General features: G+C 41.7%; 1 protein-coding gene across 4 annotated transcripts in view; it reads right to left on the bottom strand.

Annotated features, from left to right (window-relative positions):
• Positions 1 to 11,419, bottom strand: part of LOC140727894 (mitogen-activated protein kinase kinase kinase 15-like) — a 136,581-nt gene extending 125,162 nt beyond the window's left edge. For 3 of the 4 annotated variants that reach the window (XM_073045829.1, XM_073045830.1, XM_073045832.1), the window contains exon 1: positions 10,987 to 11,419. In XM_073045829.1, the coding sequence (XP_072901930.1) occupies positions 10,987 to 11,317 (331 nt within the window). In that variant the 5' untranslated portion in view covers positions 11,318 to 11,419. Of the gene's footprint in view, positions 1 to 10,462; positions 10,556 to 10,986 lie in introns of those variants that run through there. The other variant, XM_073045831.1, reaches the window with a different exon arrangement.
• Positions 11,420 to 21,089: the final 9,670 nt, after the last annotated feature.

The raw sequence follows: 21,089 nt of genomic DNA, 5'->3' as shown, positions 1-21,089 counted from the left end.
AGCCTTCTTCACTCCAGAGAAAACTGGCCTAGCCTGTCCAGCCTGTCCTTATAACTCAAGGCTTCAGTCCAGACAATAATCCTGTGAATATTTTCTGCACTATCTCCAGCTCAATCACATTCATCCTGCAATATGGCCACCAGAATTTCACACAATATTCCAACTGCTGCCTCACAATCTCTTTGTACAACCTAAGATGATGCCCCACTCTTGTCCTCAATGCCAATTATATAGTAGGCCTTCTTCACCATGCTGTATACCTGTCACTACCTCCATGGAGCACGTATGTTTACAATACAGTATACCCCAGGCCCTGATCTTCACTCTGCCTGTCTTGGCCTGGTTAAATTCCCCAAAATACTTTTAGGCATACATGCAATGTGAGGAATTCTGCAGGGAGATATCTAAGAGCTTTCGATTAAGACAACCCACAGATATTGAAGGAGTGGTATATTCCTTCCTTAATACAACTGTCATAAGTCACAGACGACCAACTCACTTTGAAGTAACTGTTGACTTATCTGGATGGGTGCAGCCAGCTGCATTGTTTAGTGATAGCTATAAACTACAGCAGAAAGGACTACGTTGCTGTACTATCAGTCCGAGTTCTGAACCATCGATCAAGATGCACAAACTTCAATCCCAGCATGGAGCTGTGGAATTTAAATTCAAACGAATACCTAAACCCGTATATTTAAAGCATGGTCTAATGCCAGTCACAGGGCACAGTACAGTATGGACCTTTTAGCTGACAACGTTGTGCTATCTAGAGAAACTTTCTCCACAATCCGTCTAACCCTTCCCTACCACATAATTTATAACCCTCCATTTTTCCTGCACCCAAGTCTATCTGAGAAACTTTTAAATAGCTCTATTATATCCACCAAGCCTGCCAGCATATTCCAGGCACTGAGGTAACATTCTGTAAAAGTCCACCTCTGATACCTCCTTAAGCTCTCCTCCACTTGCCTTAAATGGATGTCCTCTGGTGTGAGCCATTGCAGCCCTGGGAAGAAAAGATGTCTATTCTTTCAATGGCTCTCTTAATCTTCCGTGAAGTAACTTCTCATCCTCCTTCACTCCAAAGAGGAAAGCCCTACCTCTCTCAACTTTCCCTCATAAGATATGTTCCTTAATTCAGGCAGCATCCTGATAAATCTCCTCTGTCCCTCTCTTCTTACAGAAACATCCTTCCTATAACGAGGCAACTAAAACTGGACACAATACTCCAGGTCTGGTCTAACCAGAGTTTAATACAGCTGCAACATTATCTCAATCCCCTGACTAATTAAAGCCAGCACACCACACGTCTTCTTAGAGACACTAGCAACTTCGAAAGATCTGTGGACTTGGATGCCAAGACCGCTCCATTCCTCCTCCCTGCTAAGAACCCTGCCATTAACCTTATACTTCGCCTTCAAGTTTGATCTGCCAAAGTGGATCATGTCACGCTTTTCCAAATTGAACTCTACCTGCCACTCTTCAGCCCAGTTCTCCATATTGACTACATCCCATAGTAACCTAGACAATGATCCACACTATGCACAACATCTCCAACCTCTGTGTCACCTGTAAGCCTATTAACCCACCCCTCCACTTTTTCATCCAAATCATTTATAAAAATCACAAAGAGTATGGGCCCTAGAACAGATCCCTGCAGAACACCAACGTCTAGATAGAATACTCTCCATCCATTACCACCCTCTGCATTCGGGGAGCAAGTCAATTCTGAATCCATGCAGTAAACTTCCTACAAATCCCATAATTCATCACTCTCTGAATGGGCCTACCATGAGAAACCTTGTCAAATGCCTTACTAAAATTCATGTACACCACATTCACTACACTACCTTAAATTAGTTTGTCATCTCATCAAACCTTAATCAGGCAGTGGGTGAATTTTAAAAACACTCAAAACTGAGTGTCTCATCCAAGTTAAAACTAGATATCCTATCCAAATATTAAAAGGGAGAGGTGCATCATAGTTGCATTACATGTCATTCACACTGTGAGAATAATGTCAAAACATGGGACAGAGTGAACTACAAGTATATCCAAAAATTGCATCAAGGGATAGAAGAGATGGAAGATGAAGTAAATACATCGCCACAAGTGTACTCCAGATACTGTCAGAAAACATTAGGTCCAGAAAGCCAGTTATCAAGTTCCAAGGACATAGACACAGTCTGAAAAAAATTCAAAGACCTCACATGCATTCAAAATCAGTGAACCCATTCAAACCCCACATGTTATCAACTGTCACATAAAGCTCAGATACTGGTCCCTGCAGACCATCAATATTGTGAACATATAATACTGGGTTTGAGTCCCAATTGTTGGTAAACAATCTCACACACACAGCCCTGTCACAAGAGCCGCAACTATAAGTCTAAGCTTACACACACTACAAGCTGTTTGGCAAGGCGTCCACACTACATTGGCTTCTACTCTGGCAGCAACTTGGCTTCAGAATTTTTGTCTTTGTTTTCAAACCCTTCATGACTTCACTCCTCTTCATCTCTGATTTTGGATGAGACCAGGCTAGAAACCTATCTGGGGTGCCCCCGGAATCCACTTAGGAGATGGATCAGCAATGGGGTATCAATCATTAAATATGGAACGGATGGATGGAAAACTTGGAGGAGTAACAGGTTGAAATAGGCTTTTCTCCAATTGGAAAGCTCTATATCCTAAGACTGCTCATGAACAGCCAAATCAACGTTTCATTTATTTTATTTTCACATAGTTTGGCCTTATAAAATTAGTAGGTACTTTTAGCTTGAATTATGTTACATGCAAAGAAAATAAACTATGTCTCAACAATGGAAAGTCGGATGTTAACTGTTCATGATCACCAATAAAATATTGAAACAGAATCCAAAATTAACTGTTCTAAAAATAACCAGAAGGCTTTACATGGAGGAATTATAATCTCTTGTCAGTTCTGAACTAACAAAGGGCTGGCTTCTTCTTATATCCTACACACTATACAAAACATAATGTTATTTCTAATTGTTTGTTCCCTCAAGTTAGGGCACCCCCCAACTTTATCATCTATCTGACATTTCTGGAATGTGCACTTGCTAACTGGTAGAAAAGAACAGCACAGCACAAAGCTCTCCTGCATATCACAACAGATTTTTCTTTTGGTCTTAAACAATATGTATCAATGAGAATAATACTCCAGTTTCTGCATTTCATAAGTGCAAACCGATTCCAAATATTTACAGTCGTCACCCTGGTTGCTCATTGGCAAATTCTTTTCATCTGAGAAGCAGGATATGGAAGGAACAAAGACCATTTCCTTTGTCATTCTGCCAAATATTCAAGCCCTTAATGACACTGTACATGCTGCTGTGTTGGCCTACATTTAACCCGTAACCAAGATGACATTAAAATTTATTAATTGCAGTGATGTTTGTGGAGCTGTGCTGCTCTGCAAAGCCAGTGCCACCTTTCATTGCATTCTATTAGTCCCTGCAGAGTAGAAAGACTTCATTGGTTGGAATGTCCTAAAATTATGCAAAGTGCGATTTTGTCACATAATCAAGGGGAATCCAAATCAAAGCTATTTCCTCACCTGCTCCACTTCACAAAAAAAACTCTCAAAATGTTCCATAAAACTATTATTTGAAAGACAAAGCTGTAGGCCATATGCGGCACAGCAAAATTTTCCTTAGTCCTTGGTGCATCACAAATCAACATCAAGCTAGAACCTTCCCAGATTTGAGATCCATAATATTAGCCTTGATCCTTCCTCTAGCCTCTCTCTTGACCACCTATGGACAATGATGTCTGCTCACACAATACTAAACCCTGTGCTTGCCTATTCCAGCAGCAGACCCCATGATCCAAAGCAAACACTCCTTGGATTGGACCAATGGACTGCGATACACCAAGAGATGTACATTGAAAAACAAACTGATGGTTACTGGAGTCCTGCTGTAAAACATGCCTCAGACATGGTTTAATTTTTTTAAATTGTAAAAAGTTTATGTACCTCCTGCTATTTTATCCGCCGAAACAAATATCCTGACTATCCCTGCTATTTACCACAATAAATAAAAGTGAATATTACTTAGACACAATTTTGTCCACAACTCAATGAGGAAGACTAATGTTAGTGGCGTTGGTTGAAGCATTAATGCTGCTGGTCTCAGAGAGAACTCTTTTCTCTACAATATTAGCCTAGCAAGTGTTGCAAGTGTAACATCCCATTCAAAATTTATCCATTTCAGGACTGTGTGAATTGTGCCATTATTGCCGTTAACTACTGTAGTGTTATCTAGTACAATTGCCATACTCTAATCATGCAGTGACACAATTAGGATATGATGTAAAGTTCAGAATCTGCTCATTCAGATCATCTTGGCTGCATTACTCTAGCACGGCCCAACTGAGATATCACTGCCCCACTTTATGCAACTTCAGGGAGAGTCAGGTTTTGCCTAAGAAATTATGACATCATAACTTTCCCCTTTATTGATCGCAGCACTTGAGTTTGGACTTAAACAATAGGCAATTGACTGTGATCATTAAACCTTAATGAAAATGGCAGAAGCAAACCAAACGATAAAGAAGTTTAGACAGTACAGTGTGGAGTATCTGGAATATGGATTTATACCTACACCATGCAACCAACAGCAGCCATTGTGTTTGTAGTGTGAAACTGCACTTTTTCAAATGAGGCAATGAAACCTTCCGGGCTTTTTGAATATTTGAAGAAAATACACTCTGATAAAGTAAACAAAAACTTGGCTTATGTATTTTCAGTCACTTCATCATGAAAACTTTCAGAAACCAGAAACAAAACATGTTTGTCTGCATTTCACAACAAAATGTTTCGTACATTTCTTTGCTCATTAATAAATCTGGAAAGCCTCATGCAATTGGAGAAGAACTGATTCTGTCAGCAGGAAGGGATGCTCTGCATATGGTTTTGCATTAGTCACCAGATCAAATAATTAAAGTGTTTCCGCTCACCAACAACTCCATTCAAAGACAAATAGATGAAATGTCTGAGAATGTGGGGGGACACGTTTTCCAACATAATTAGGACAAGAGAATTTGCACTGCAGTTGGATGAGTCAACTTTGCAAGGTAATGAATATTTGCTTCTTAGTTATATTCATTTCATAAAGGTGTAACAAACATAAGGTGAAGAAATATAGTAGTGAATAGTTGGGCTACGAAGGTATGTGCTAAAATTGTTAATGGAAATAGTTTTTACTGTTAAATAAATAAATAATTTTATTTGTAACTTTATAAAGATTTGAATAATTTTTGCAATTATTTGTCACCGCTTTGAACTTGCAGTTCCTACTTTCTTTCACTTCGCATTGTAAGACAAAATTCTTCATAGTTTTTATGTAATGCCCGAAAGGGGGAGGGGGCACTGGGGATGTGGTCTAGGAGCCAAGAGGGTAGAAACCCAAAAAGGTTTGGTAACCACTATTCCAATTTATCAATACAGACATCATAATACTGCTCGACATTATTGGAGGGTAAGGGTGGAATTATATTTCCTAGACAATGGTCAATAATCACAACTTTCCATATCGTTACACCACATCATCTGCACATGCACCTAGAAATGCAAGTTGAAGAATAAATTGTGTGTTTTTTATTTACTCCCCACCCACCACTCCAGAAAAATTTCATGAGAGTAAATTGTATTCTGTATCTCAAACTTTTTGGCTCTATAAGCCATCATCATTCTATAGTTTGCAAGCTCTATAAGAAGGAATGTCCATAATCCAAATGGCCATAACACAGGAGCCGCCTGTAATAGCAATTTATAATTTTCTCCTAATACACCCTGCCTCACACTCTCACATTCTCTCTGTCTTCCTGTGCACTAACGGATACTACACCATTCCTTTTCTCTGCCAACCCTTTGAAAATTTCTGACCTTTCCTCTTTGGGTGTTTCCAAGTGTATACCAGTCAGCTAGAGTTCTCAGCCTCTCCTGCTGCGCCTTGGCCACAATACGCTGATCTGCTATCAGTACTTCCAAACCCAAGTTAACATCATACAAGGCTTCAGACCCAACACCTCCCCTGTCGCCTCCATGACACAACATCATTTACCCTCAAGGCATTGACTTCCATCTGGTTCAGGCCATTCAGCAGCTCCTGCTCTCCGGAGAGCCTATAACCAGTGCACCCTTTCCCAAGTTCTGCCTACTCTCATCCAGCATTCAACTGCTGAAATAGCCCATGTCAAGCATCTCACCTTCTATCTTTTCAGTGCTGTTGTCCCAACAATGATGAGCTGCTGCCTTATATCCTGGAGTACTAAGGCCAGACTTCATCCTACCACATCCATATTAGCCATTTTGCCCATTTCAACGAATCACAGAGCTGGTTGCTACTGAGGGCTGCACCTACGCATTGCTCAGAAAACATCGTATCATTATAGCCTGGTTAGTCCGTATCTAAACTGCTCACGCATGCTCCAGGGCATCTCACCCTGATCTGCATTCATGGTTTTCTTTTGCTGTGTCTCTTTAACAGCTTTACAGCTTCTGATGCCCCCCACATATGCTAGCACCATGAACATTAAGTAACTCCCATTGTACTGCAGTGATTAGTTCAGTTACTCCTCTCAATAAAGTTAAAATATTCGCAACACCTGCTAGTAGACCCTTCAAAACTCATCTCTGCAAACACACAATTTAAAATACACTCTTCTTGCTAGTTCTTTCTTCACTCACATTACAAACTCACCCCAGGGGGTGTTAAACTTGGCTCCATACAGTTGGATCTACTTTCAACCGCGCACACCTGTTGCATTGACTCAACTTCTAGCTTTTCTCCTCTCTACCAGAGCTGCCATTCTATCATTTCCCTCATCTTAAGATGCAAACCGTGTGCTCCTCCATAGCTGAACTCTCCCCAGAATCCATCTGTACTGGTGCCTGGCCATCACAGCCCGTACCATCATCACATCTTGTTTCACACAGAGAGACAGAGTTCACCTCACCATACCCGCATGCCACGGAAACATCAGCTCTCACCTTTCTTAGACAGAGATACAGTCCACTTCACCTTGTTCACATTGTTGTCAGTGTCGGTCCTAGTGTGGCCAAATCGCTAAGTTTTCGATTTTCTGAAATTTCTAGAGCCTGTCTGACCAGTTCAAGGTTTCAACCCAAAACGCTGACACTCCTTTCCTCCCACAGATGCTGCTCAACACTCTGGGAGTTCCTCCAGCATGCTGCTTGTTGCACCAGTGACCTTCATGGGTAAAGCCAACATCTCCAGGGCATTGAATGGTTCTTGGATCACTATCAAAATAAACTCTAAAGCACACAGTTTTTTAAAAATCTCAATCCAATTGTTGTCCATGATAAGTACCTGGACTCATCTATATGTACTGGATCAGACTGGACAGATGTACAGTTCATCTATTGCACTCAGCATTAGTTTCTATACCACATTACTGTAGACCATTAAAAATTATTTGAGATCCAAAAGGGAATTCAGCAAAGCTGAGAAAGTGCTTACTGACATGTAGCTGATAACTCCCACTCCAGCTGTACAACAAACTTCGCTTAATATATCCAATTCAACCTCTTCATTCTCCACTCTCAGGCATAGACAGTATCTTTATTGGAACATCTCAATGGCAACTTTAGATAGATAGATACTTTATTCATCCCCATGGGGAAATTCAACTTTTTTCCAATGTCCCATACACTTGTTGTAGCAAAACTAATTACATACAATACTTAACTCAGTAAAAAATAATATGATATGCATCTAAATCACTATCTCAAAAAGCATTAATAATAGCTTTTAAAAAGTTCTTAAGTCCTGGCGGTAGAATTGTAAAGCCTAATGGCATTGGGGAGTATTGACCTCTTCATCCTGTCTGAGGAGCATTCTTTCTAGTTTTTGGTAACTTTCCTGAACTGATATACCATGGATACCTTCCACAAGTTTGCATCTTGACTTGAGGCAAACAGAACTACTGTCTTTACCTGTAGTCATCTTCCTCAGAGTGATGCACCCCATGCAAGTGGCCATAGTGGGATGTGTCAGGAATGGACAGGAGGAGGAGTATAGGAAACTGATACAGGACTTTGTGATATGGTGCAACTCAAACTACCTGCGTCTCAATATCACCAAGACCAAGGAGATGGTGGTGGACTTTAGGAGATCTAGGCCTCATATGGAGCCAGTGATCATTAATGGAGAATGTGTGGAGCAGGTTAAGACCTACAAGTATCTGGGAGTACAGTTAGACGAGAAGCTAGACTGGACTGCCAACACAGATGCCTTGTGCAGGAAGGCACAGAGTCGACTGTACTTCCTAAGAAGGTTGACGTCATTCAATGTCTGTAGTGAGATGCTGAAGTTGTTCTATAGGTCAGTTGTGGAGAGCGCCCTCTTCTTTGTGGTGGCGTGTTGGGGAGGAAGCATTAAGAAGAGGGACGCCTCACATCTTAATAAGCTGGTAAGGAAGGCGGGCTCTGTCGTGGGCAAAGTACTCGAGAGTTTAACATCGGTAGCTGAGCGAAGGGCGCTGAGTAGGCTACGGTCAATTATGGATAACTCTGAACATCCTCTACATAGCACCATCCAGAGACAGAGAAGCAGTTTCAGCAACAGGTTACTATCGATGCAATGCTCCTCAGACAGGATGAAGAGGTCAATACTCCCCAATGCCATTAGGCTTTACAATTCTACCGCCAGGAATTAAGAACTTTTTAAAAGCTATTATTAATGCTTTTTGAGATAGTGATTTAGATGCATATCATATTTTTTACTGAGTTAAGTATTGTATGTAATTAGTTTTGCTACAACAAGTGTATGGGACATTGGAAAAAAAGTTGAATTTCCCCATGGGGATGAATAAAGTATCTATCTATCAATCTATCTATCTATCTATCTATCTATCTATAATTTAAATCGACTGACAATTGAAACAGCCATTTGGCTGACATGATTATACTGAGGTAGGGTAGGTTCTATGTTACAGTCTTCCTACCCTCAGCATTCACATGAGCTACAATTTCCCCACCATAATAATGTGAGAGATCAATGAGTCTGGATTACGAAGAAGCCACTGCCATCCCTTTGGGGTTTCTCCCCATCAGCACCTGATGAGAAATATTTCATGTTCTTCCATACTATTAACCATTCTGCATTCTCCCTCAGCCATCAGACCCAGAGTGGCAGCATTGTTTGCTTGAATTTCCACACTTGCCAGTCCGTACACCAAACTATTTTGTAGTGCCTGGTCTCACCAAACCTGGAAGTTACAGCTTTCAGCCAGTGCCTTTAACTTGATAAAGGCAACTACCATCTCTTCTGGTCCCTGGTAACACATGGCCAACACACAACTCACAGAGAGACACTGAATATAAACAACCTATCAATACTCTCAGCTTCCTTGAATGGGACTTGATCAATGTCCGGTGGTGCTGATAAACTCAATGTTATTTTCTACCTTATCCTGCACCAATGGCAGGGTTTGCAGGCCATTACTTCCTACAAGCAAAGCCTAACCTCATGAACAGCTGTGATGCTCCACTCCCACATGATCTCAACATCCTTTATGCACGCTTCAAAACGGAGAATAAAATTATACCTGTGTGAATCCCCGCGGCATCTACTGACCCTCTGATCTTTGCCTTAGAGGCCAATATCAGAACATCTCTCAAGAGGGTGAACCTTCACAACGCATCAGGCCCTCGCTGTGTAACTTGTAGGCCACTAAACAGCCTGTCCCAACTAAGCACTTCAAGGACATCTTCAGTCTGTCACTGCTGCAGCTGGAGGTTCCCACTTGCTTCAGAAGGGCAACAGCCAGCGAGAGCACGGTGAGCTGCCTCCATGACTATCAGGCAGCTGCATTCACATCTACTGTGATGGAGTGTTTTCAGGGGTTGGTTGTGGCTAGAATCAGCTTCTGCTTAAGCGAGGACCTGGACCCACTGTCATTGCCTATTGGTCTACAGCGGATGCAGTCTCACTGGTTCTGCACTCAGTGTTGGACCACCTGTACAATGGCAATACCTACCTATCTCAGACTGCTGTCTATTGATTACAACTCAGCCTTCAACACAACTATACCCTCAGTTTGAATTAAGAAGATCCAAAAGTTGGGCCTCTGGACTTCCCTTTGCAACTGGATCCTTGACTTCCTCATCAGAAGAACACAGTCATTGCACAGAGGCAATAGCATCACTTGGCACACCTCAAGGATGCCTGCTTAGCCCACTGCTCTACTCTCAATACACCCATGACTGTGTGGCTAGGCACAGCGCAAAGACCAGCTACAAATTTGACGTTGACACTACTATTATTGGCAGAATCTTAGGTGGTGATGAGAAGGCCTACAGGAGCGAGATAGATCAGCGGGTGGTGTCGCAACGACAACCTTGCACTCAACGTCAGTGAGATCAAGGAATTATTTGTTGACTTCAGGAAGGGGAAGTCGAGGGAACACATACCAGTCCTCATGGAAGGGCCTGCAGTGGAAGGGCTGAGCAGTTTCAAGTTCCTGGGTGTTAACATCTCCGAAGATCTATCCCGGGCACAACATACACAACATACTGACGCAGTCACAAAGCAGACACGACAGCGGCTATATTTCATTTGGTGTTGGAGGAGACTTGGCTTGTCACCAAAGACTCGGGAAGTTCTACAGATGTGCAGTGGAGAACATTCTAACTGGTTGCATCGGCATCGAACGGACACTGCACAGGATGGGAAAAAGTTGAAGAGGATTGTAAACTCAGCCAGCTCCATCATGGGCACTAGCCTCCCCAGCAAATGTTTTGTATTAGATTTGATGGTTTTTCAGTGAATACGTTAATATTTTTATAAAAGTATTTGTTTCAATACTTTAATTTTATTAATAAAATACTTTATTACAAAGTCATTTATTAGTTGCAATCGTAAAAAGGAAATATTTACGCTGTAAAAGGATGAATAGCCAGTGTCTTTTTTTGTTACTGCAAATTTCCTTACTAACCTGCATTGTAGAACGAGTCGAGGACCATCGCCTCCCCGAAGTCGAGCTTCCCAAAAGGGAAGGTGGTGAGATCGGTGTCCACGCTCCGGCACGCCCGCTCCAGACACTGCAGCGCTCCCCACTCCGGGCTCTGCGGCTTGGCCGTCTCGTTGAGCACGCAGACCGCCTGCGGACGCCGCGACCGGGACAACGCCGCGACCTCGCAGCCGGAGCCGGAGCCGAAAGCCGCCTGCCGCTGGCCGGCTCCCCCTTTGCCGCCCGCCTGATGCCCGCACACTATCCCCTGACCCGTCTCTGACCAGAGGCTGCGGGACGAGAAGTTCCTGTACATCTCTATCCAAAGTGAAAACCAGGGTTTTCAGGGTCCACTCATTCACAGTACAAGTGCCGGTCCGATAGTGTCGAAATACCGATGAGCTGATCTCCGTATAGCCTGAACAGACAGAGAGCAGCACCCCCTGTCACCGGGGCGGAATCATCCAGCCGGCGGCCGTGAAACTTCTTCCTTCGTCTAAACTAACACTCGGCTACCCTTCCGTTTCTTACTCGCCCCTGGCTTAATCCAGCTTCCTCTTAAAGTGCACCAAAAAACAGAATTACTGTAAACTCTCAGCAGGCCAGGTGGCACCTGTAGAAAAAAAAGACAACACTTTGGGTAACGCATGCAAACTGAGGCGGGCTTTAATTGCAAAAAGTTGTCAGCAATGGTCGACAAATATGTGAAGACTCGAAGTATTTTCCAGCCTTTAGACCTGAAAGGCTTTTCCATTCTGTTTCTCTTTCCACAGATGCTGCCAAATCTCCTGCATTTCTGGCATTTTCTGCACTTATTTCTGATTTCTGCAGCCCTTTGGATTTTTTTTTAAACGTACCTATGCTTAGAGGTTAATAAGACTTTTGTATTAGGAATTAACTATGTTATAGTGTCTCCGCATTCTTGTCTCTGACTCTGAAACCTTGGTGGTGGTAAGCAACCTTGTTGCTTAAAAGAAATGGCACCATTTAGCATGAGACTGAATCAGGGGTTCCTAACTTGTGGTCCACAGGCCCCTCCTTTAATGGTAGGGCTCCTGGCATAAGAACGTTTGTGAACCCCAAAGCCAGTTTCATTGCCAGATCTCAAACAGCTGGTGCAGAAGGAAGATGGATTTTGATAACAATGGCAGAAGATGGACAGTGGAGTAGATACTTTCCTTTGTCAATCATGATTAATAAGCATTGTTTTAATTCTCTGAAGCTATATGTAACTATCCTCCACACTTGATATTTTTCTGGAAAGTTATGACTCCCTCATTGGGAAAAGCTTCTGTTCTCTCCACACTTTAAGCAACTCAGCTTTCAGAATAAATTGACTTGGATGAGTGCTGAGTTGACCCTTGCTGTGAGCCACAGCCTCACCACACCTCCAGTTAATGTTATGCGTATTAAACTAATGAAATCTTGCCATTGTAAGGACTGTTGTTGCTCACAAGTCACATAAAAGAGGTAGAAGAACCAATAAGTCACACAGCACGGAAGACCCAACTCCTCCGTGCTGACCAAAGTCCCGACCGGAGCTAGTCCCATTTGCCCACGTTTGGTTCATACGCTTAAAAATCTTGCCTAGTGATGTACTTGTCCAAATGCCATATAAGTGTCTAATTCTGTCTGCCTCTGTCACCTCCTCTGGCAGTTCATTCCACATACCCACCACACCCTGTGTAAAATGCTTCTCAGTCCCCTTTAAATCTTTCCTCTCATGCCTTAAAGCTGCACTTTCTAACTTTAGCCCTGGGGAAAAATCTGTGACTACCTATCGTTACCTCAAGGGAAAGCAGCTCCAGCTTATCCAATTGCTCCTTATAATTCAAGCGCTGCAGTACTGCAAGATTCCTGTAAATATTTTCTGTAGCCTCTCTAGCTTAATCACATCCTTCCTTCAGCATAGCAGCCAGAACTGCACACAGTGTAAGTGCAGCTTTCAACCTGTACAATTATAACATGACATCCTAACTCCTATACTCAACACCATTGGACAATGGGGCGGCACTATAACGTAGTGATTAGCACAACACTGTGCAGTACCAGCAACCCGGGTTCAATTCCCGCCACTGCCTGTAAGAAGCTGCATGTTTTCCCTTTGACTGCATGGGTTTCTTCTGGGTGCATTGGTTTCCTCCCAGAGTCCAAAGATGTACCTGGTGCTAGATTAACTGGTCATTGCAAATTGTCTTGTGGTTAGGCTAGGGTTAAATCGGGGTTGTCGAGGTCTGTGGTTCGAAGGGTTGGAAGGGCCTATTCCATGCTGTTTTACAATAAATAAATAAATAAGCATACCATGTTGTCTACCTGTGTTGCCACTTTCAGGGAAAACTATGTACTTGTATCCGGGGGTTTTGCTGTTCAATAGCACTGCACATAAGGCCAGTCAATCACTGCATATGTTCTTGCCTGCTTTCAATTCTGAAAATATGTACTTTGCACATGTCTGAGTTAAATTCCACCTGCCGTCCACTGGCCATTTTTCCGGTTGATTTGGATGGTGTTGTAACTTTAGACTCCTTCATGGTCCACTGTACTACCAATTTTGGTAACTTTTGCAAACTTAATTGTCATACCACCTACATCCTCTTCCCGATTATCAATATATCTGATAAACAGCAAAGGGCTCTGAACTGATCCTTGCAGCACACGAATGCCCTTCACCAGAACAGAGCACATTTCTTCAGCCTTAAAAACGACCCTTTACTGCCATTCTCTGCTTCCAACCTCCAAGCTAATCTTGCATCCGATTTAATATCTAATTCTGGAACCCATCTGGTCTAAGCTTCTGGATCAGCCTATCATACATTGATCAGTTGGGACAAAGGGTCTGTTACAGAGCGGTATAAGCCTATGAATCTATAGTAGTTAAATATATATATATGTATAAAACAGAACATGAAACGGTACAGCATAGGAACAGGCCCTTTGGCCAACAATGACAAGCTGAACCAAATAAATTAAAAATCAAATGGCCAACCAAACTAATCCCTTATGCCTACACAATGTCCATATCCTTCCATTTTCATCACATGCATGTGCCTATCTAAACAAATCTTAAAAGTCTCTAATCTATCTACCTCTTCCACCACTCCAGAGAGCACATTCCAGGGACCCAACACTTACTGTGTAGAAAAAACTTGCCCCTCACATCTTTGAAATTATCGCACTTCTTAAATGCATGCCCTCTGGTATGAGATAGTTCAACTCTGGGAAAAAGATACACTATCTATACCTCTCATAATCTTAGAAACCTCAATCAGATCTCCCCCCTGCCTCCAACAATCAAGAGAACACAACCCAAGTCTGTCCAACCACTCATTATAGCACACATCTTTAATCCCGGCAACATGCTGGTAAACCTCACTGCACCCTCTCCAAAACTCTAACATTCTTCCTATGATGCAGTGACCAGAACTGTTTGCAGTACTCCGGATGTGGCCTAACTAGAGTTTTATAAAGCTGCAACATAACTTTCCAACTTTTGGAGCCAATGCCTCCACTAATAAAGAATTGGATAATTATTTTCAGATTACATATACATAATCATAAAGTTATCCAAAAATAATTCCACTCTTCTTGGCTACAAGCATTTCAATTTGATCTGTGCACAACAGAGAAGAATAGAGTGTGGATTGAAGGAGGGTATTCCTCTGTGTAGTGAAGTTCATATTGCATTGCACTATTCTTGAAAGAAAACACTAGAGCTGCCACAGGTATAGACAAAAGCTTCTAAATTTGTCAGGAAAGTGCAGGAATAAACATAGTAACAGAAATGGCATTCTTTCCAAAATTGGCAACAATAAGGGAGAATGGGTAAGGTTCGCAATTACAGAGTCAAGGATTTTTGATTTAGTACAATATAGCAAAAGTAAAAAACAATAAACTGAAAGGGAATTTGTTCGGCTTGTATTAAAGAAGAGATAACTTCCCCAAGTAGATGATTGGATATTAGAATAACTGATAAAGGAGACCAAAGAGATTAGTTCTCGCAAGGTCAAATCTGGATTTGTGCCTTAAAGTGAAAAACATTGTTAGTAGAAACAGTCCATGAAATTTCTTCATTTCTTGGTTTTAGTTCCATTCAAGTCAGGTTATGAATCACTTAATCACTGAAAACTTAATAGGAATTAATTGTATCAAAAGCGATTGTGAGTTTCATTTTGACGACAGCTCAGATTGATGAAGCCCAGCAGAAGGAAAACGTGGTCTTGTTAAAGCCCAAATTTCTGATCTGTACAGAGAGAGAGAGCAGTAGAAAGAGAGAATGATTGAAAAAGAGAGATGGAAGGAACAAAGGGTTGAGATCAAAATCAAAAATTTGTGTGGATTTGCAGGTAAATTGGCAACTGCAGATTGTCCCTCTGTTATGTAGGTGGTGGAATTAATAGTATTGTCGGGGAAAATAGGTTAAAGGAAAAAAAATGGGCAAATTGAATAGTTTTGTGAGCCAGCATTGATGGGGCAAATGGTGCACTGGTATGTCATGTGGAAATATTATTTTTTTCTACATTTGGAACCACAGGGATGTGTACTTACACCCCTTGCTCTATTCGTTTTACACCTATGACTGTGTGGCTAAGTACAGCTCCAACACCATATACAGGTTTGAGAATGACGCTATTGTTGTGGGCTGTATCAAAGGTGGTGATGAATCAGCATGCAAGAGGGAGAATGAGAACTTGTCTGAGTGGTGTCATAATAACAATCTCTCACTCAATGTCAATAAGATCAAGGAACTGATAGTAGACTTCAGGAGAGGGAAACTAGAGGTCCACGAGCCAGTAATTATCAGAGGATCAGAGGTAGAGAGAGTCAGTAACTTTAAATTCCTGGATGTCACTATCTCAGAGAACCTGTCCTAGACACATCATATAAATATAATTGCAAAACATGCACAACAGCGCCTCTGCTTCCTTGGGAATCTGCCAAGATTCGGCAAGTCATCAAAAACCTTGGCAAACTTCTATAGACATGTGGTGGAAAGTGTGCTGACTGGCTGTATTATGGCCTGGTACAGGAACACCAATTCCTTTGAGTGGAAAATCCTACAGAAGGTAGTAAATTCAGCCCAGTACATCACAGGTAAAACCCACCCAATCATTGAGGACATTACATGAAAGGTTGCTACAGAAAAGCATCATCCATCGTCAAAGATCCTCACCACCCAGGCCATGCCCTTCTCTCACTGCAGCCAACAGGTAGAAGGTACAGGTGCCTCAGGACTCACACTACCAGGTTCAAGAACAGTTACTAGAACAAAAGGGGATAACTACATTCATTTAAGGACTTTTATCTTGTTATTTCATGCTTGTTATTTATTGCTATTTATTTATTATCAGCATTTGCACAGTGTGTTTACAGTTTACAGATCCTGTTTATAGTTACTGTCTATAGATTTGCTAAGTACACCCGCAGAAAAAGAATCTCAGGGTTGTATGTGGTGACATGTATGTACTCTGATAATATATTTTACTTTGAACTTTGAATTTTGAAATGCTGAAGTTTCAGAATGAATGTTGGGGTCAGGGAACAAGTCTGAGATCTGGAGTGACTCTAAGAGGTGGACATTATCCTGGTGAAAAGTACGCTGCTGTTCGTTATCCTGGTGATCATAAACAGTCATACCACATTGAAAGTCAGAGAGAATGTGGAAATGAGAAATTGTTATATTAATCACGAATTGGGCGTTCTGGGAAGGTGGACACTGAAATTGAAAAAAGTGAAATCTGATTATACATGATTTCAAGAAATCATGGCAGTGTAATCTGTGATGAAGATATTTGGATTTTGATGGATTTTGAAGTACCCGAGACGCTAAAGATTGGAGATTTATCAAGTACTGTATGGGGCTATTCACTGTCCATTTGGCCTCATTTTAATTTGCCAGCAGACAGTAGAGAATATCAATAATAAGAAAATACGATTGTACTGAAACCTATCTTTATGTTCCTCCTATAGGAAGAAAAAACTTTTTCCACAGACATTAATACATGTAGTTACAGAAATACACACTCATGATGTACTTTTGGCTGGAACTATGTACAGCTGAGTAGAGATGGAAACACCACAAAGTACAGGCTGATCAGGTGAAGGACAGCTAAACAGGCAATAAACAATACCTTGTCTGGCAACGACCAGCTTCCGCTATTACTCATGTTCACCACTGTAGGAAATTCTACAGTAAACATAATCTCCAAAGTCCCTCTCCGACCTTTAATGACTAACTTTATTAAAAACTCTTAATATTTAATGTCCCTAGAGTTTGCTGTCTGTGATTTTCTGGAGCGTGCTGTGAAAGAGAGAGTTTGGCACAGCAAGACGTCTGCCTGCTGATTGGCACTGCATTTCCACCACCCTTAAGTGCTCAGGAGAAACACCAAAAAGAAAGACTCCAAAATCTCATTATGAGGAATGTTACAATGGTGCACGTGGGGTTAACACCTGAGATTCCAATTCCTGGGATAGTTAAGAGGTTGAATGAGTATTTTTGCATTTTCAAAAAAGCACTCAATATTTGTCACACAAAAAGTCATACTACAAATGTAAAGGTTATAGGTTTGGGGATCATAGGTTTGAGAATATTATGTTAGCAATAAGAGTTAATTAAGGATGAATTAGCCAGCCAATGGTGTAGCGGCAACAACCCCGGACTTTGAGGCGAGTGGTCGCAGGTTTGAATCCAGCAGGCCCCCTGCACGCTTTCCATCTGTGTAGGGTTGAGTGTTGAGTTAGCAACTCGGCCTCTTAACAAACAGACAAATGCTAACGAAATAGCAAGTTTGCACCACAAGGCGCAGAGAGGAACGTCATCAAAGAATAGAATGCAAAATAGGAATGGACAGGAGATGTTCCGGTTGATGCATGATAACTGATTGAGAGCAGCGTGGATCAGTATTTTGTTGTTAACTATTCATAACCATCTCAGTCATTTGGAGGAGTGGACCATCTGAGTTTTTGCCAAGACAAAGCTAGATGAAGATGTAGCTGAAAGCAAGGCAGAAACAATTATGAAAGGACAAAGTTAATAGGTCAAAATGTTCAAAGAATTGAAATGACAGCTGCACTGATGCTTCCACAGATGCTGCCCAACTTACAGCATATTTCACACGTTTTCTCTGGATGATTCAGAATGCCAACGTCTGCAGGGTTTTGTTTTTGCGAAGGAATATAGAGAGGTTAAACAAGTGGACAAACTGCCGCAGATGATTTATAGAGTGGAGATGCTTTGGAGACAGTATAGAAGTAGAACATCATTTAAATGGAGAGGGACTTGGATGATTCACAGAAAGTTAGTGTGCAGCTATAGCAAGCTGTTAGAAGATAAGGAAAGAGTGGGAGTGGGAGTAGACTGTTTGACCCCAATTGCCTACTCCTCTATTCAGTATGATCATGGCTGACATTTTACCTGATCGGATTAAATTACAGAGCAGAGCTAAGTAACATAACTGTCAGGAATCCCAGAGACTTTGTCAATTCAAACAGAGGAAAATATTTATTCCAGAAATTACCAGCAAAACTAACAAGAACTCAGGCAAACTATACAGAATGCTGAACTGAAATCACTCACGATACATGGAACTCGGTCTGAGTTTTATGAGTCAAGGGTCCACAACGACCAAGCAAGCCACCTGAAATATACCCTGGAGCACATAGGATTTCAGGACCATTCAGAAAGCCCTAGTGTCGAGACAAAGCAATAACCCCCAAACACAACAACTACAAAGAAAATCCCATGCTAATGCAATTACCACAAATTGAACAAAAGTGATAAGTACAAAGAGAGTTTAACAGCCCCCATGATACCGACCTGCAACACAAGTGAAAATCCACAGCTCATCGAAAGACAAACAATTAGACATAAAAGGTAAACAATCTAAAGAACACTGCATACCCACGAGGTTACACTGAGACAATACAACCCACATACTAGCTGAAAAAATATCTTTGCTTTTCTTTTAAAAAATGACCCCTGCTAGTGATAAATAAAGGCCTTTTGGCTGCACTGACAGGGTTACATGGAGAAATCATGTGTTTGATACCATAGAACATCATGAAGCATTCACATAATACAATGCAAACTGAAGTCCATTGTCAAAGGCTCAGTGATAATTCTCTTTCTGCCGTCGTGGACAGAATTACTTGCGCCTTCCTCTTCTAGAACATAGAACAATACAGCACAGTACAGGCCCTTCAGCCCACAATGTTGTGCTGACCCTTAAACCCTGCCTCCCATATAACCCCCCATCTTAAATTCCTCCATATACCCGTCTAGTAGTCTCTCAAATTTCTATGAACATAATGTTCATTATATAAACCTTTGATGCATATCAGGTAAAGTGCTGCCACCAGGCCAATAGAAGAAGGTCTGGTTACAGTGTTCACGCTGGTAATGTTAGTATGTTGTGGCATTTTCAAATTTCCTCTTCTTAGAACATTGGTTACTATTATACTATGGTACTATTTCAGATAGCCTAGAGATATGGATAATTCAAATTTCCTATTGTAGAATGGCGCACACCTTTATTTTGACATTAATCCTAGCTGGTCCATCTGCTGAGATGATATTTGTGGATCTGCTGTGTCATTCATGCTGCGACTGGGAAGTTATGTTGTGAAAATCATGCTTTCGCTATCAACATCCGAACATTGATATGGTAATGAAAACAACGTACTGCAGATGCTGGAGGTACTAAGTACAAACAGAAAGTCCGGAAAACCAGTAGGTCAGGGTGTGCCTGTGGAGAGAGGAACAGAACTAATGTTTCATGTAAATGACAGATCAAAAAATCGTAAGCTGAAACCTGAACTCTCTTCATGTGGGTAATTCATTTTATTTTTTAATTATTGAGATACAGTGCAGAATAGGACCTTCCAGCCCTTTGAGCCACGCGGCCCAGTAACCCCCGATTTAATCCTAGCCTAAGCACGGGACAATTTACAACGGCCGATTAACCTACCAAGCAGAACATCTTTGGACTGTGGGAGGAAGCAGGAGGACCTGAACGAAACCCACGTTGTCACGGGTACACACAACTCCTTACAGGCAATCCCTATGCTTCATGTATAAAGCAATAGATGAGCAGTAGACACTTCTGTCCAGTGCTTAGCTATTCTTTTCGTAATATTTGTAACACTGGGAACATTTACCTGCTGCTTCCTGCCTTGATGGTGTAGACGCTGCACCAGTCTAATTCTGCATCATCGGCATGGACTCAAATATCATTTGGCTGTCCCGTTATGCTTTGTTTTCAAAGTGCCTCCGTGTGGATGTTGTATTTGTAACAGTGCTCTGGCCAGTTGCTTTGTGCTTGGATTCCTGCATGCCCTTCCTTAATTTCTTTGGAGGAACAAACCTGTGGGGAACAGTAATTGCCATTTGGTGATAGGAATTTGCACCACTTACCCTCCTGTGATGTTGGCCCTGGTTCGTGGATGGAGCTCCCTCTGCTGTAATGTATCTGTAGCTACTCACATTAGTGGTTGGACCCAATTCTCTGGCAGTTCTCACTCCTGGTTCATTGAGGTTACAATCTTCAAGCCACATCAAATCATCGATGCACATCACACCTAATAGTTTAGACTGGAATCCAATCAAAATTCACGTCATGCAGGAATCTTTCAGACATCATGCCATATAAAGGATATTCAGTATTGTGGTCACTTTGCAGGTCCTTCAAATTTCTGGTTTCTGATTGCATGTGCAGAAGTTACAGCTCTGCGGGATCCCAGATGGATTTGGTTTAAAGTATTGTTGCAACTTCTGTTCCACGTCTGTGAAATGACATCTCTGGCTTCCTGTGGAGTCACCAGATTAGTAAGTCTGAAATGTGCTTTACCTGTCAGTAAAATGCTTCCTCGGGGCAGCGTGCAGTGCCTGCGCTTTGTCAACATGATTTTCTGCCTCGAGAATATTATTTGGAGAAAAAGTCATTTCTATCCTCTCCATGCAGACAGTGAATGACTCACAAGCTAGGCTGTACACCCACCAGCTGTCTGTATAATATGTCAACACTTGATCGATTATTAGGTCCAGTTCCCACCTAAAGAGCAACCCTGTACCTAAGGCTATGTATTGTACT

Source organism: Hemitrygon akajei, chromosome 5, assembly GCF_048418815.1.
Source record: "Hemitrygon akajei chromosome 5, sHemAka1.3, whole genome shotgun sequence".
Lineage (NCBI taxonomy): Eukaryota > Metazoa > Chordata > Chondrichthyes > Myliobatiformes > Dasyatidae > Hemitrygon > Hemitrygon akajei.
Note: the sequence above shows the minus strand (reverse complement) of the source record. Positions and strands in the feature narration are given on the sequence as shown.